General features: G+C 36.3%; 1 protein-coding gene across 1 annotated transcript in view; it reads left to right on the top strand.

The window, feature by feature from the left end:
* Positions 1–4,581: 4,581 nt before the first annotated feature.
* LOC109113836 (zinc finger CCHC domain-containing protein 14-like) overlaps positions 4,582–15,391 on the top strand; it is a 32,569-nt gene continuing 21,759 nt past the window's right edge. Inside the window, exon 1 of the mRNA XM_042715166.1 lies at positions 4,582–5,964. Coding sequence (XP_042571100.1) covers positions 5,323–5,964 — 642 coding nt within the window. The 5' untranslated portion in view covers positions 4,582–5,322. The remainder of the gene's footprint in view (positions 5,965–15,391) is intronic.

Below are 15,391 nucleotides of genomic sequence, written 5' to 3'. Positions count from 1 at the left end.
TCTTTGTTGCAGGTGAGATAATATAAAATCTGCTCTGTTGACCTTGGCACTTGATAATCTTGACTGTTCTTCACTGGATTCCATGATATCTGTACACCACAAAGAGTATCTTTTACTGTGGTGACTCATATGATTCATGGCCAAAGTATGTTATAACTGAAGACATATTACCTCATACAGCACTGTTACAGATAGCTGAGAACATCATGCAGTTCTTCGCAGCTTGGTTTATAATGGCATGTACAGTGTTTGTCCTCCCTTCTTAAACAGATTTTCCTTATAAGTATCTGGTAATTACGCACATTACGATGCATTAGGATACATGGAGTCTTTAAAATAAGTATGTAGATTTATATATATATATATATATATATATATATATATATATATATATATATATATATATATATATATATATGAAAACAAGGGATTTAATGTATACATGTAATCAAACCATTAGTTTTGACTTGAAATTGTGTGTAACAGTCTGTTTGTAAAGAGGAGGAGGGATATTTATCCTTCCAGTTACTGGGGATCAGCTCTGATGAAGCTGGGTAAAAATACTCTGACATGTTTCTTGGGCTCAGCAGGTAGTGATAACCCAGGTTTCATTCAGTAAACAGGTCACTTACAGTTTGACTCCAAGTAGATTTCATGTGACTTTTAAAATGTATTCCGTTACAGTTACAAAGAAATTACTTCATTAAAAAAGTATTCAGTAACGTAATCCTAGTACCACAATATAAAAGTAATGTAATCTGATTACTTTTAAATTACTTTGTTACATATGTAAATTAAGTAAAAAAAGCAATATCTAAGTACTTTTTATTTAACTATGACTTTAATATTAAAACTAATAAAAACTATAGTAAAAACTATTTGAAACTTAAAAATCGTGTCTTGTTTCACCATTTAGATATTACACCCGTATATATATATTTATATTAAAGGCTGTGCAGACATCTACTGGCTATATGTTTAGTATTACAGTTTTATTTTTATTATTATTTTTTATTTCTTTAAAATGTACAAGTAAAAGTAAATATAGTTTATACACAACATTAAAAAACCTACACCATATACATAATCGTTTTTAAAATAAGCCTTCATGTCGAAATGTAAGTAAAATGCTATGATCTTTCTTTATGTGTGGGGACAATTTAATTCTACATTTTACAGCTCATTTTCCGCTAGAAAACTTACAACTGCAGTCATGCACACTATGGAATTTTACATCAATAACAAACACTTAATTTTAGCTAACATGATGGTTTGCAGGCTAGTCGTACCTGCAAATGTTCAAGTTGGCTGAGTAGTCTTTGTTAAAGCAAGAGTCTTCATGCATACCTTACGCTGTACAACTATGTTATTTAATTTATCCTTTTTGAAGACAAAATAACTGTAATTTCCAGACAAAAAAATTTTCCCAGCAGGAAGCATCGTAATTAATTAACTGTAGTAGCATCTCATCCCGCGTTCAAAGAGAATAATTGTAGATGGGTGTTATTTGTGAGTCAACATGTGTCAACAGAACCAGGAACTACTCTATCAGGAAGCAGCGCTAAATATATAGCGTTATGTCAAAATACTCATTTATTTAATTTGAAATGAAACAAATGTAATCCTGATAGTATTCCTACTTTTTACAAAATGTAACTGTAATCTGAATACTTTGTTTTTGGATGTAACTGTAACGGATTACAGTTACCAGATTTTTGTATCCTGATTACGTAACGCCATTACATGTATTCCGTTACTCCCCAACCCTGCTTGTATATTTCATGTATATTACACTACATACATGTGTTTGATTGAGCAATGGTAACAAATTGCTTTTAGTGGTTTAGCTTATCAGGCTACTTTAATGATCGCTTGCTGTTGGCTTGATTGGCATTAGAAAAGGAGGGGGAGATTTTATAAAGTGGGTTCAGTAGACAGAGTGTGGGAGAGTGCAGGACTGGACAACTGGTTGTCTGTCATGTCATACAGTGCGAGAGAGCCACTCTGCTGCACAAATACACGTCTACTGTGAGTTACGTGTTTTCATGTGTGTTTTTGGTAAGTGACGGAGAAATGAGCTGGGTGTCTGTCATCTGAAATTTTTAGATCCCGTCAGTTTTCCACCGGAGCTGTTCCCGTCAGTTCTGTGTTCTGCGTGCGACTCAAATACTCCGCTCTCCACCCATATTTAAAGGCTGCTGTCGGTTAATGAAGATTTGACGGATGAACTCACGGTTTGATTGAACTCTTGTTGTGTCAGAAAGTGATAAGACTTTCAGTTTTATGGATGTCGCCATCTTTGAGATTACTTTGGTTACTGTTGCTATGGTAACTGGTAAGGAATATAGGCTTGACTACCATTGCATATTCATACAGACAGTATGCCAAACGCAACTGTAAACTGCTGTGTGAATGGGACATTTCGAGACTGACACCTGTAAAGAAAATGTGGTTGTCAATCCCAAAAACTGACAGTGTGAACGTAGCCTATGTGTATAAGAGAGATTGCAAGGGATTATAATTTCAGTTTTTGTAAGGTTGTTCTTATTTACAACCACACATTTTCTTGAAAAAAATTACAAGATACAATTTGACAATCAGACATCAAAAGTCAAACTATATAATATAATATTGCCTTGTTAACCATTAAAATAGCACATTTTAACAAAAAATACAGACATATGAATTATAATTAATTATCTGTAATTATATGGGCTGATCCTGTTCTGATAGCTACACAACATTTTTAAAGGGCAGCAGATGACATTATGATAATGTAATGTGTTTTCTGCTCTGCCATGTAGAATTTGATGCACACACAATATGGCTGTGGCTGGTTGAGGCCTGAGGAGCCTTTCCATGAGTTTGAGCCCAGAGACACAACATCACTCATACTTGTTAGTAAAACAGGCTGTGGTGACTCACGTTCCTCTGCAGAACAACTGAAATAATCAAGGCTGTTATTGAAAATATGGAGAGTTATTAGATTAGCTTTTCTTAACTGTTTAATCACAGGGACGCAATAGTAGAAAGAGGGACATTTGCTAACTCAGGATTTTAGGTTTGTATTAGGGATGAGCATGTTAAATCAACTCAAACACTTGAGTACATAGGGCAATGATTTGAATGTTAATTGTTGTTGAAACTGAATCTACATAAGCACATAAGACAAAAGTCTTTGGCATCCCACTCACTTGCCAACTCAACAGATAAAAACACTCAGAAAGCATGTCTCTTTGCTTTTCCTGCTGATTACCGTATTATCTTAAGTATGCACCACTATTGTTGTTGAGGCTAGCTTGACCTTGTGTAGTTGCTGTGTGATGAATTGGTCCAAAGGTAACACTAAAAATTTTACTATACACATTAAATGATAAATTACACCCCTATTTGACATGGTTTTAATTCATTATATGTCGCATCATGCATTTCATGATCAATCATTGCTGTTAATTGTAAATACGTGTTTTTTTTTTTTGTTGTTTGTTTGTTTTTTTGCACCAAGCTAGTTGGACTAGTACTGGATTCATATATTTCCAAAGCTTTAAATCTGAACACCTGACACTTTTCCTTGCACATCAAATTGTTTATAGACTTCAGTCACAAGTCACAGTGAGAGCCAGTTGCTCCCTCTAGTGTTCATTTATGATCAGCAACATCTGTTTCATTTGCCAGCCCTGTACATTTATTAGTTATATTTACTCATCTTACAGTAGGTGCCTTTCATATTAAATAGGTGTTATGAACTAAAAATATACGGTTTTTGTACATCATTTATTAATCTGTTAATGTTCATTTATAAATATATTATTATTCTTTTTTTTGTCATATTGTAATACAATTTATGGAATATGAAATGTTAAAAATAACAAGTGTATGTATTAATAATAATAATAATAATAAGTGTATAAATTAACATGTACCTAGCTTAACACTAAATACTATAAAAGTATTGTTAATTTGGTTTATAATACCTAATAAACAAGAACATAAATGCTGGAAACGTGGAATATTTATATGCAATCTATTGAAAACTAGTCTAAAATGCATCATATAATTTGCCAGCAATTAAGATCTCTAAGATCAACAATGTTCAATTTGCTCAGGTAATGGTATTTTCCAGGCAAACATGACAAAGAGAAAAGAATTTGAGAAAATATGAATCCGTTAGATTGGGTGAGAATGAGAATATTTATAAGACTTGGTTCCTGATTGAGCCCTGAGACAATTGGCGCCATCTTCGGGAAGGTTGACGTAATGAAATGACAAAACCAGAGGTTTCCAATATTTGCCTACAGCCAAAGGCATACTTCAAAAAGGGGGTTTCCTGTACCACCACCATCACCAGAGTAATAATTCATACTATTTTATAACATTTAAATAAATTTACCTTATGTTTAAAAATCAGTTATGAATGTAAGTTAAGTTAATGTAGGCCTACCCTATCGTATTAAATCATACAATATTTTACTGTCCACCTCAAATATGACTGCAGGCGCTTGAGAGATACACAAGAATGTCTCTCTGGCCAATCACAGTGCAAAATATGATTACGGACAAGCTGTTCCTCCAATAAAATTCAACCATGGGCGGGGTTTGCGTGAAGTTCGGGATAGTGAACTACACTCAGTTTGCCTTTTTACTCGACTTCACTATAGGATAATGACAGGCAACGAAACCGTTGATTAATTCATTCGCGTGAACGCAAATAAAGCAGCGGATAAAGTGTCAGGTTTTTTTTATACACAAAAAAATAAAATAAAAACGTTACTTCGACGTCCATTCGACAACTCAAACTGCTACAATTGGGGAGTTTTCCACACAAGATGTTTGTTGCCTGACGACGCGGTTCCTTTGCACGTGTACAGCAATTGTGATACTATCATCTGGACAAAACGGTATAATGGATACTATAAGATCTGAAAGAAATGTTCCTGTTTTATAATGTGTCCTGGAGTCTATTGAATAACTGGCTGACGTGGGGATCACGCAGGGGGGCTGGCCGAAAAAGGAGAGACACAGGCGGGCAGTGGGTCTGCGCTGCCGCGCGTCTGGGATTACAGTAAACACAATTTGTTTCTTTAATATTCGAATAGGCTTTAACGAGATAATGCATTTGCAGGCATATAAAACGCGAAGGAAACTATGTAGTATGTATTCTTGTAGGGGTTCTGAGACGCTAAGACTCACCACTGCCTATATGTTCATGGATGTTTACGTCAGTGAATGATTTGGAAGTTTGTAAAGTTTATAAAGGCCATCGACCATTGCTGTATGAACTTTGTTTTTAATATCTGATGAATTTTATGAGTGCTGGCTAAGATGGTTGAAAACAGATGCTTTGTTAAGAGAGAGGAGGTTTACCGCTGGTTCTCCGCGTTGAGTTCGGCGCACAGGGCTGAGTTCCTTTGCGGCCTTTTGGACCTCTGCGTTCCCATTGAGCTGCGCTTCCTCGGTTCATGTTTGGAAGACCTAGCCCGAAAAGACTACCACTCTCTGAGGGATGCAGAAATCAAAGCCAACAACCCGGCTGACCTTGCCAACTTGACCAACATCACGGATGAGGTCGTGAGGAGCAAGCTGCTCGTCTCTCTCGCGCTCCTCAGCTCGGACAACCGCGTAGCGGCGGGAGTTTTGTTTCGGACCCTCACCCATATCGACACCATCATTAATAACTACGGACTTAAGCTGAACGATGGCCAGACGGGAGAGCAGTTTTTGCTCCTCTTCACCATGGCTTCGAACCATCCCGCCTTTAGTTTTCATCAAAAGCAGGTGCTGAGGCAAGAGTTGACACAGATCCAGGAGATCCTACAGGTGACAGTTGGTGAGGCGCCGTCGACGTCACACGGGGACGGAGCCAGCGCTGCTGCGCTCCCAAACGTGAGCGCGACCCCAACCTTCTCTTCCTACATCACAACATCCACCTTCAACTCTTGTCAGGCCGGATGTCCGTGTTGCAAGGTGGGAAGCATTTAATGTCAGCATGAAATGAAAAATGTACCCTATCTGTTTTCTAAATGCATTTTTATAGATCTTAATGTGAATCATTAATCCATGCATATTTTGAATCAAAATAATGTCATAACTGCATGTTCTGGTGACATATGTAGGACTTCTCCAATCATTTATTCCACATAAAACCCGCCTCTTGTGTTAATCTGCCTTCACTTTTGAGTTCAACTCCCAACATCTCAACTCCAATTAACACCAAATCCTTGTGCTACATTGTTTCATTTTGGAAATTTTACCCAAGTTCTGAACAAACATTCTTGCAGTAATGTAAAGTGATGGGAAGTTCAAACATTTTACTGACTCGGATCTTTGAATCTTATTCAGCAAAATGAATGAATCTGTTTTCAAGTCATTTCGTTCATTTCAGCAGAATATAATTAAAATGTTACGTGTTAATATCCAAATTCCCCAACACATCTATTTACTCAAACATTGATCACATTATATAAGCTATAATGCAACCAAGACCAACATAAATAATTAATTCATTGCTTAGCTGGCTGTGCAGTCAGTAAGTTCACCTCACCTTCCGAGTCTTCGGGTCATTCGTTCTTTTGTTTGAGTCGTTCGTTTATCACATGACAGCCCCATAGATTAGAGAGGCTATGCAGTCTTTACCAGAAACAAAAATGATAAGTTCACCTCTCTAGTCCTCAGGTTTGAGTTGTTCGTTCATCACGTGACAGCCCCATAGGCATAAGGCTATGCAGTCTGTACCGGAAAGAAAATTAATTGGTTCATCTCCCGAGTCTTTGGATCCGAGTCGTTCGTTCTTTTGACACGTGATCGCTTTCCGGATCAGATCTTGTAATGCTGTGTTATATTTAGGAAGTATCAAAGTGATTTTCCCCATCATATGGATAAAGTTTAAAGCATTAACCAACTCTTTATTACCACATTTGTTATGGAAAAGAGCCATCACAGAAATTCACAAATGTATAAATTTATAAGAAATAAAAAGCTATAAAGGTCAAATAAAATTTGAGACCAGAAAAATTACGTAACTGTAAGAGTAAAGAAACAAACTACTTGCTTGTTTGTAAGAAAGGTTAGGAATTATTAACTTATTTCTGTATCTATTGCTGCTCTCACGTCACGTGACAAAAGAACGAACGACTCAGACCCTTAGACTCGGGAGATGAACTAATCATTTCTCTTTCCAGTACAGACTGCATAGCGTCTAGTCTATAGGGCTGTCACTTGATGAACGAACGACTCGAACCCAAGGATTCAAGAGGTGAACGAATCATTTCTCTTTCCTGTACAGAACCTATTGGATGTTGCGCATGCATGGTCAACACAAAATTAAGGAATCTCTTGCTTATGCGGTTAATATTTAATGAGTAATATTTAAGATTTGTTAAAAATGGTTGAATAGTTATATTACGAGCCATCAATAAAGGAACGTTTATTCAAAGTTATCAAGATGAATGTTACTAGATAAATTAAATTTTTAGATTAACTATCCCTTTAAGGTTGTAAACAGAGTTTGTGATGTATGCTGAATAATGTTAGTGTGGTTAATTTTGATATAGTCTATAACTAATTTCTTATATTACAGACACAGCATGGACTGTCCCCTTAGAGCAACCTGGGGTTAAGTGTCTCAGTTCAGCAATGCTGATGGTTCATAGATCACCCCTTGTGGGGCTTGAACCCGCAACCTTTTGTTTAGCCTCAATCTTTAAAGCACTAGGCCATACACCCCAAGTTATACAGGTCAGACCTGATTTATTCAGCAGTATCTGTGGGGAACACCAAGAGGAACGATAATGAACTGGGGTCATCTGGCACAGACAAGCAGTTCAGCTATGAAATCTCACACAACTCACAGATAGTGTTTACTATCTTTTTGAATCTGTTCTATACTCTCCTTGGGGTTTAGGAGTGATCTCAATAAATCAATGCCTTTACTATGACATAAGACTTACACTTATACTTGTTTAAATTTGGTATGTAATGCCATATTACAAATGTATAATTATGTAGTATCTCAAAAATGTCAGCTTGGTGAGTCAGCAAACATGCTTTGAAAGACAGAAGCAGCAAGACATTTGTTCTTACAATAACAAAACCCTTTTATTATAGAATATGATATTATTCAGCAGTTCTAGAATAAATAGATATCAAAATGATGTTATATGTTCTGACATGATGCACACAGTTCTGAAGAGTATTGCATAGCACAAGTGCTATGTAATATCTATTTATTTGCTCTTACCTGGTGTTATTCAACACACTCCCCAAAACTATGTATGCATTTATGTTATCTTCTTGTATTTTACAAGTCTGCTTTTTCGTGACATGTCTAAGCAGGAATTAGGAATGGCACAGCAACTTCTGTGTGAGACTGAGATAGTGGCGCATAAAAAAGGAACCACACCACTTGATTTTTTTTTTTTTTTTTTTTGGAAACCCTAAAGACCTAGCCCAAATCTGTGGGAAATGCACTCTTACTAGCTATCCACAATACCGGACAAAAGTTAGGAGTAATTACATTTTTAAAAATGTTTTTTGAAAGAAGCCTATTATGCTCATCAATCACCATACAGTAAAAACAGTACTATATTGTGAATATAGAATATATTTTAAACAGCAATTTATTATTGTGATGACAAAGCTGAATTTTCATCAGCCATTACTCCATTCTTCAGTTTTTACAAAATCCTTCAGAAATTGGTTAGCCCGACCGTTTTTTTTTTTTGGGGGGGGGGGGGGGGTAACCATGATTTAGCAGTTACCATAAGTAAAATACTTTGAGGTTACATGATATAGATTTCTGTAATTACTACCATAAAGGATCATTGTGCAGTTAAAATGTAAAGCGTTATCCTGGCAGAAATCTTTGTCAGTGCACAATCCAAAACACAGTGGCTCCAAAATGCAAGTCGATGAAATGCAATTAAACACTTTCTGATGTATGTTGAATCTTTTATTGGTGATTCACTGTGTTGTCAGATGTAAATATCTCCATTGGGGTGTTGTCTGTTTAGAAATGGCCTCTTAACATACGAAACGTGTGCTTGAGCGTGTGTAGTGGGAAAGTACCCTGTGAAGGCAGAGAAGGCGGTTCTGTTTAGTGATTTGTTGGTTTTGGCTTTCATGAACTGAAGCTCAGCACATTTCTCCATGCTTAAATCAGCCCTCTGTGTAACACTCCTGTGAATCATCAGGAAGCACCGACTGCTCGCTTGTTCAAGAGGCCTTTACACTAGCCTAAACATCAACAAAAACACATGCTGTTTATCTCAAGCATCTTTTTATAATGCTTTGATAGTAATTGACAGTGGTGTAGTGGTGCCTGGAGAAATGGGTATACTCTTAATTTATGCCCCATTTTTTTTTTAAAGCAACCCAGCAAAGGATCACCACCCTGTGTTATAAACAGTGACGTGTAAAGACTTGTATATTGGGCCAGTAGTATTTGCATATTGTCACTTAACTTCATGTAGTAAGGATCATTTTGAAATTAAAATTAGCCACAGAAGAGGTGCAGATTTTGCAATTCAAATTGAAAAAAATAAAGACTGGAGCAATTAACATTTTTTTCAGAACCTCTAGTAAATTACATGCTGTTTTGTTTAGTTGTCTGTTCTAAAGAGAATCATGATCTCTATTTGAAAAAAAAAAAAAAATGTGAATATCAATTTATCCAGAATTTATCCCCCATCCCCACAACATTTTTAAAGGGGTCATATGATGCTGCTAAAAAGAACATAATTTTGTGTATTTGGTGTAATGCAATGTGTTTATGCGGTTTAAGGTTCAAAAAACACATTATTTTCCATATAATTTACATAATTTTTTCTCCTCTGTGCCCCGCATTTCTGAAACGTGTCGATTTTAACAAAGCTCATTGTTCTGAAAAAGTGAGATGTGCTCTGATTGGCCAGCTACCCAGTGCGTTGTGATTGGCCGAATGCCTCAAGTGTCTGATGGAAATGTTACGCCCCTTAACATACTATGCCGTCTGCCAGGCAAGTAGCACGAGACTCAGTCCAGCTGCTCTGCTTGTGCACATCCCATCATCGGTTCTCTTTTAGCAGTTCAGTCAATGTACTGTTAGGAGTAACTGAATAACTCAGGATATTGGTTTATTTTGCATTTATTTAGGGGCACGTTTATAAGCCGAATAATTTAAGTAATTTGTGGATTAGTGCGTACTGGAGACGTGAACCATTTCAAACAATTCAATTTGATTTGTTGAACTGGTTCGACTGGTTCACTAAGAAGATCCGGTTAAATAGAAAGATTCATTCGCGATCTGGACATCACTAGAGGAGACAAAAACAATAAAACCCATTACAAACGAGGCATTTGTTGCATCCAGCGGGGACATAATTACTGATTATAATGACTTATACTGTCTTTTTACACGTTGCGTATCGTGCTGCATGAACATAAATCCATGTTTGCATTTGTGATCTGAGAAACAATAAACAAAAAGCCTACTCTACTGCTCAAAACTCGCATTTGAATAATCATTGGCAAATTATTTAAATATAAAAAACATACTTACAGGCTGTGAGTCAGAAGCGCCAGACTGTCCTTGCAAAGTTTGAACTGCCCAGCTTTATAGAAACAGACGCATTGCAGGCTACTGGTTCAGTAAACAGTACTCATCCTCCATACAATGTGCAGCACACATCTGAATATTTGGGTTGGACTGTTCTGGAACAGTGTTGAAATACAACTTTTAACCACTGATTTCTAGTTGTGTCCTCTTTTGGAAGGCCAAACAAAGTAGTTTCGCTTTCACAATGAAACACACAGCGACTCCACAACATGGGAGCAGCGGCAACAGAGAGAATAAAAGTTACACCTTCTTTCTTTTGCGTCTTCTTTCGGCAGCGTTATGCAAATCTTCCCACATAGTGATGTAGAGATGTGGGGGCGTGTTAGAACAAGCCATTTTAGGGGGGTGTGGTTGACTCTTAACTTTTATAAAGAATATCTCTTTGGATTTGAGATTTTAGTCTTTGCATCTTTAGGGATCTTATCTATTCATGAACAGCTTGTAACACTCCAAAGAGAAAGGAAAACTTGAAATCGCATCATATGACCCCTTTAACTTTATAGCCTGTATACCAACGATGTTAAGTATAATTCGACTGTTTACATGAATACTCATCAAGATGGGCACTTTGACATAATTTTGTATGTATTTGGCCATTTACACACAATAAGGTGCAACACAACTTCATTCTGTAGTCGTGCGCTCTCAGATGCGTCTGTGTGTGCGATTTGGGTGTGAGCTCACAGAAAGGGGTCTCACAGAGTGGGCAAGTACTGAATTGAGCTTTTGAATGTTTTAAATTGTAAGACTCAAAAGCACGTGCAAATGATACATTCCGTCATCTGTCGCAAGCGTCTTTCACGTTGAAATATTTGCGGGAATTTTCTGTGTTACAAGTGCGGAAACTGCGGGAATCAGTAGAATTATGCGCAATCCCGCGCCAAAATTCAAGCCCTGATTTTTATTCTTTTCACTAACATTTATATAAAAAAATAGAATAAAACGTCAACAATAAAAACAGCTAGCTGATTATCTTAAAACTCCATAGATATCGCTTTTAATTATTATGGCTGTTAGCACGTTCTCCGACTAGCGGAAGCGATGAGACCTGTTTTCCGGGTTTGGTCAGGTGACGTTCCACATATGCTCTATAGAGAGCTATAATATAGATCACACTTTTTCTTTCTGTTTTGCTCTGGGTGTTTTTTACACCAAACTTCAAACACAAAAAAAAATCTATGCCGCTTTTTTGATCATTCTTGAAGTAAACCTTTGCCCATTAGTTGATTAAATAAACTGTTTTAGGCCGCTGCTTGAACTAAACGTCACAAAACAGGCCCCTCCCACGATAGTTTGATTGACAGTAGCGTTGCAGCACAGACTGGACTGGCATCTTACCTTATACCCGCTCTGAGTCAGCTGTCATCAGTCCGCCATTATTTCACCACAGGAGCAGATGTAGACAAGAATGACTCCTAAGCGACTGAAGTGTTCTGTTGTTGGATGTAATAATGAACATAGCAATAAATGCGTCGATGTTTGCGCAAATCATTCGTGATCCAGCTTCACCTACAGAAGAAGTGAGTGTAAGGTTTTTTAAATGAATCTTTACAAAAATCGCTTTTCCTAATGTGCTAATTAGCAAGTTTCAGAATGAATGCGGCTTAAGTAAACAGTCCCTCAGAGAGCAACTCGGAAAAGAGGATCGGGGGTAAGCAGAGCTCATTAACATTTAAAGGAAAATGCTACAAAACAGTGTGCTCTGAAAAGAGCTGTTTTTGACAGGGTAAAAAAATTGTTTTTTACACTACCGTTGAGAAATTTTAACCAAACTATGTTACAGACTAGGGCTGTGAATCTTTGGGTAGACAGCGATTCGTTTTGATTCACGATTCATAGGTTTGCAATTCGATTCAAGAATGATTTTTGCACATTTAGAATGATTAAATTTGATTTGACTCACAATTAAATTAGATTTGATTCGATTATAATAATTCGATTCTGCATTCTTCAAGTGCATTCACAGGATTATTTAAATGCTTAGTCAGGGGGCAAATTACATAGCAGCCTTTATGGTTCCGGAACCATAGATTAGAGGAAAAAAAAAAAAAAACCTTTTGTCCATTGTTAGATGCTAGTTTAATGATGCAATGGCATGACATGGCATATGTAAAAATTTATGTAAGCCAAGATTTTTATATATAACCAACTAATTATGTTCTTTAAATTAAACTACTATGTTTCAAGATCCAGCCAATTCCTGGTGGATAAAATCAAGTTTCTTCCTACATTTTTTCCCCATTGACTGTTGGATTTTACACTAAATTACAGTAAATCAGATTGTGAAAGTAAAATTTCAAAAACATCAAAAGCAGCTATTCAGATAGTACTTAAAGGGTTAGTTCACCCAAAAATGAAAATTAGGCTGCGTTTTACTCACCCCCGAGGCATCCTAGGTGTACAGTATATTACTTTCTTCTTTCAGACGAATCCAGTTGGAGTTATATTAAAAATTGTCTTTGATCTTTCAAGCTGTTTCATGGCACTCAACGAGTGTTGCATTCCTTCAGTCCAAAAGACGTGAAATAAAAAGCGCCCTTCCATAAAAAAAAGTGTCTCACACAGCTCCGTGAGGTGAACAAAGGCCTCCTGTAGTGAATCGATACAATTTTGTAAGAAAAATATCCATATTCAAACGTAAACATCACTTTAATCTAGCTTGCACTCACTGTTGTAAACTAAGCAGTTGCGGGAGCATGACGTATGAGGTCAGCGTTGCGCATGCGCTGGAGAGTCTCGTGAAAAACCAATGTTTGATTACAGGATCAAAAGAAGCAAAGTTTTTTTACTTTAGGAAAGGAAAACCAAAGGAAAACCAGTCACCTCTTGGCTTATATCGAAATCCTCAGACATTCTTCTTTACAAATCATCATTTTGTACTTCTAATTAGTGACGGAATGCAACACCTGTTGAGTGATATGAAACAGCTTGAAAGATCAAAGACAATTTTTTATATATCTCTGACTGGATTCATCTGAAAGAAGAAAGTCATATACACCTAGGATGCCTCGGGGTGGGGGTGAGTAAAACGCAGCCTAATTTTCATTTTTGGGTGAACTAACCCTTTAAAAAAAATTAGACGCTGATTCAGTTTTCTCATCTTGCTCTTCTTTGTGTGCTAAGAGTGGATTTACCCAGCTGTACTTTTCCAAGGACTTATTTCCTTTGTGTTATGATCCACACTTCAGCTGAGTCTTCAACAGAAGGGCATGTTTTTCAAAAAGAGGAAGAGAGGAACGGAGATTTGGCAGCGTGTTATGTGGATGTGGCAGCGGTGGACTGTATGGCAGTCCTAATTTGTTTCAGAGCTGGCTTTTACTAGCTGCTGTGCTTAGCATAGGTACCAGCCTCCTCTTGCTCTTACTCTGTTTTAACAAGCTGGAAGATGTAACCTCAGCGCAAAAAGGCAGATGAGCTGAATTATTTGACTATTGAGTCTGCCAATCAGATTGGGTTTTGGGATTGTTATGTTGTTATTTGATTAATCAAAGCTAAAAAGTCAAGCATATTTGCTTTTATGCTTTTTAATTCTTAGATGTGCTGCTCGGAAGTGATGAAAAATTACATAATGTAAGACACATGTGCATTGAGTTGACTATTTATAGAACAATCATCTATTACCAGGAAGTCCATGACTCACTTTAATTCAAGTCTGAGACAGTTGTTTTGTTTCATTGAACACCAGGATGCTGCCAAACACAGTAACAAAACTGTTCAGCCATACAGAGTGCCTGTTCTTAGTCCAGTTTTTTTTTTTTATCATGATTTTATTTTATTTGTACAGATGCAACTTTATATCTCTTAATTTTGAATTTAAATCTGAAATCCTGAAGTTGTTACACAGGGCAACATTTTGAACAATTTTGCCAGGCAACTTTTTTTGAGCAATGTTGCTTAAGCACTTTCAGATTGAGAATGGGTAACAAATTTCTATATGGATACTTTAGATAGGTTGAGGGCCCTGTGTCTCACCTGGTTGCTTGTTTACGGCAACATTAGCCAAAGTTGCCCTGTGTATCATCAGCCTCACAGTTGAATTTATTTGTTTATTCTTTTATGTTTTAAAAATCTCATCTCTTTTTATTTATATATTTGATTGAATTATATGCGTTTATTGGTATATTTATATTTATCTTTTTATTTTTATTTTATTTTTTTATTGTTATTTTATTTATTTTTTAAAACTTTTTATTCTCTATTCTCAGGCAGAAATGGGCTTCTATGAATTTGTTCAGATGTATTTTCTTCTAAAAACTCTACAGGCTTGTCTTCATAATTTGAGTATTGAGTTTCTAAATGTCTCTTGATTTCATAATCAGTTCAGCCCATAATTCATGGCACATTGTGCTCAGCACAAACTAGATGCATCCTTATCATCAGTTACGGCTATTATAGTTATGTAAATACAGACTTAACAGGGCTCAACACTAAGGATTTTTTCTCTGGTCGGGCCAAATTCAAATTATTACTTCCCCTACCAACATTTTCACTGGCCCTGCCAAAAAAAATAAATAGTTGCCTTTATCATTGTTATCAGTAATAAATAAACTTATAGGACACCAGTATTTCAGATACAAATTAAATTTTACAATTCTCAAAACTACTAGCCTGATGAATAAAAAGTTCAATCATTTTTAAAGACAAGTGAACAGTCAGTAAATAAGAACAAATTAACAAATTACAAGCAATAACACCAATGAATTTATAGAACAAAGATACAAATAAAATGATTTAGGATTTTATGTTTGTAGTTGTTCAGGTACAAAAATTGAATAATCACATGTAACATAACATTGCATA

This window comes from Cyprinus carpio, chromosome A25, assembly GCF_018340385.1.
Source record: "Cyprinus carpio isolate SPL01 chromosome A25, ASM1834038v1, whole genome shotgun sequence".
NCBI lineage: Eukaryota > Metazoa > Chordata > Actinopteri > Cypriniformes > Cyprinidae > Cyprinus > Cyprinus carpio.
The sequence above is the reverse complement of the archived record's forward strand: the minus strand, read 5'-3'. Positions and strand labels throughout refer to the sequence as shown.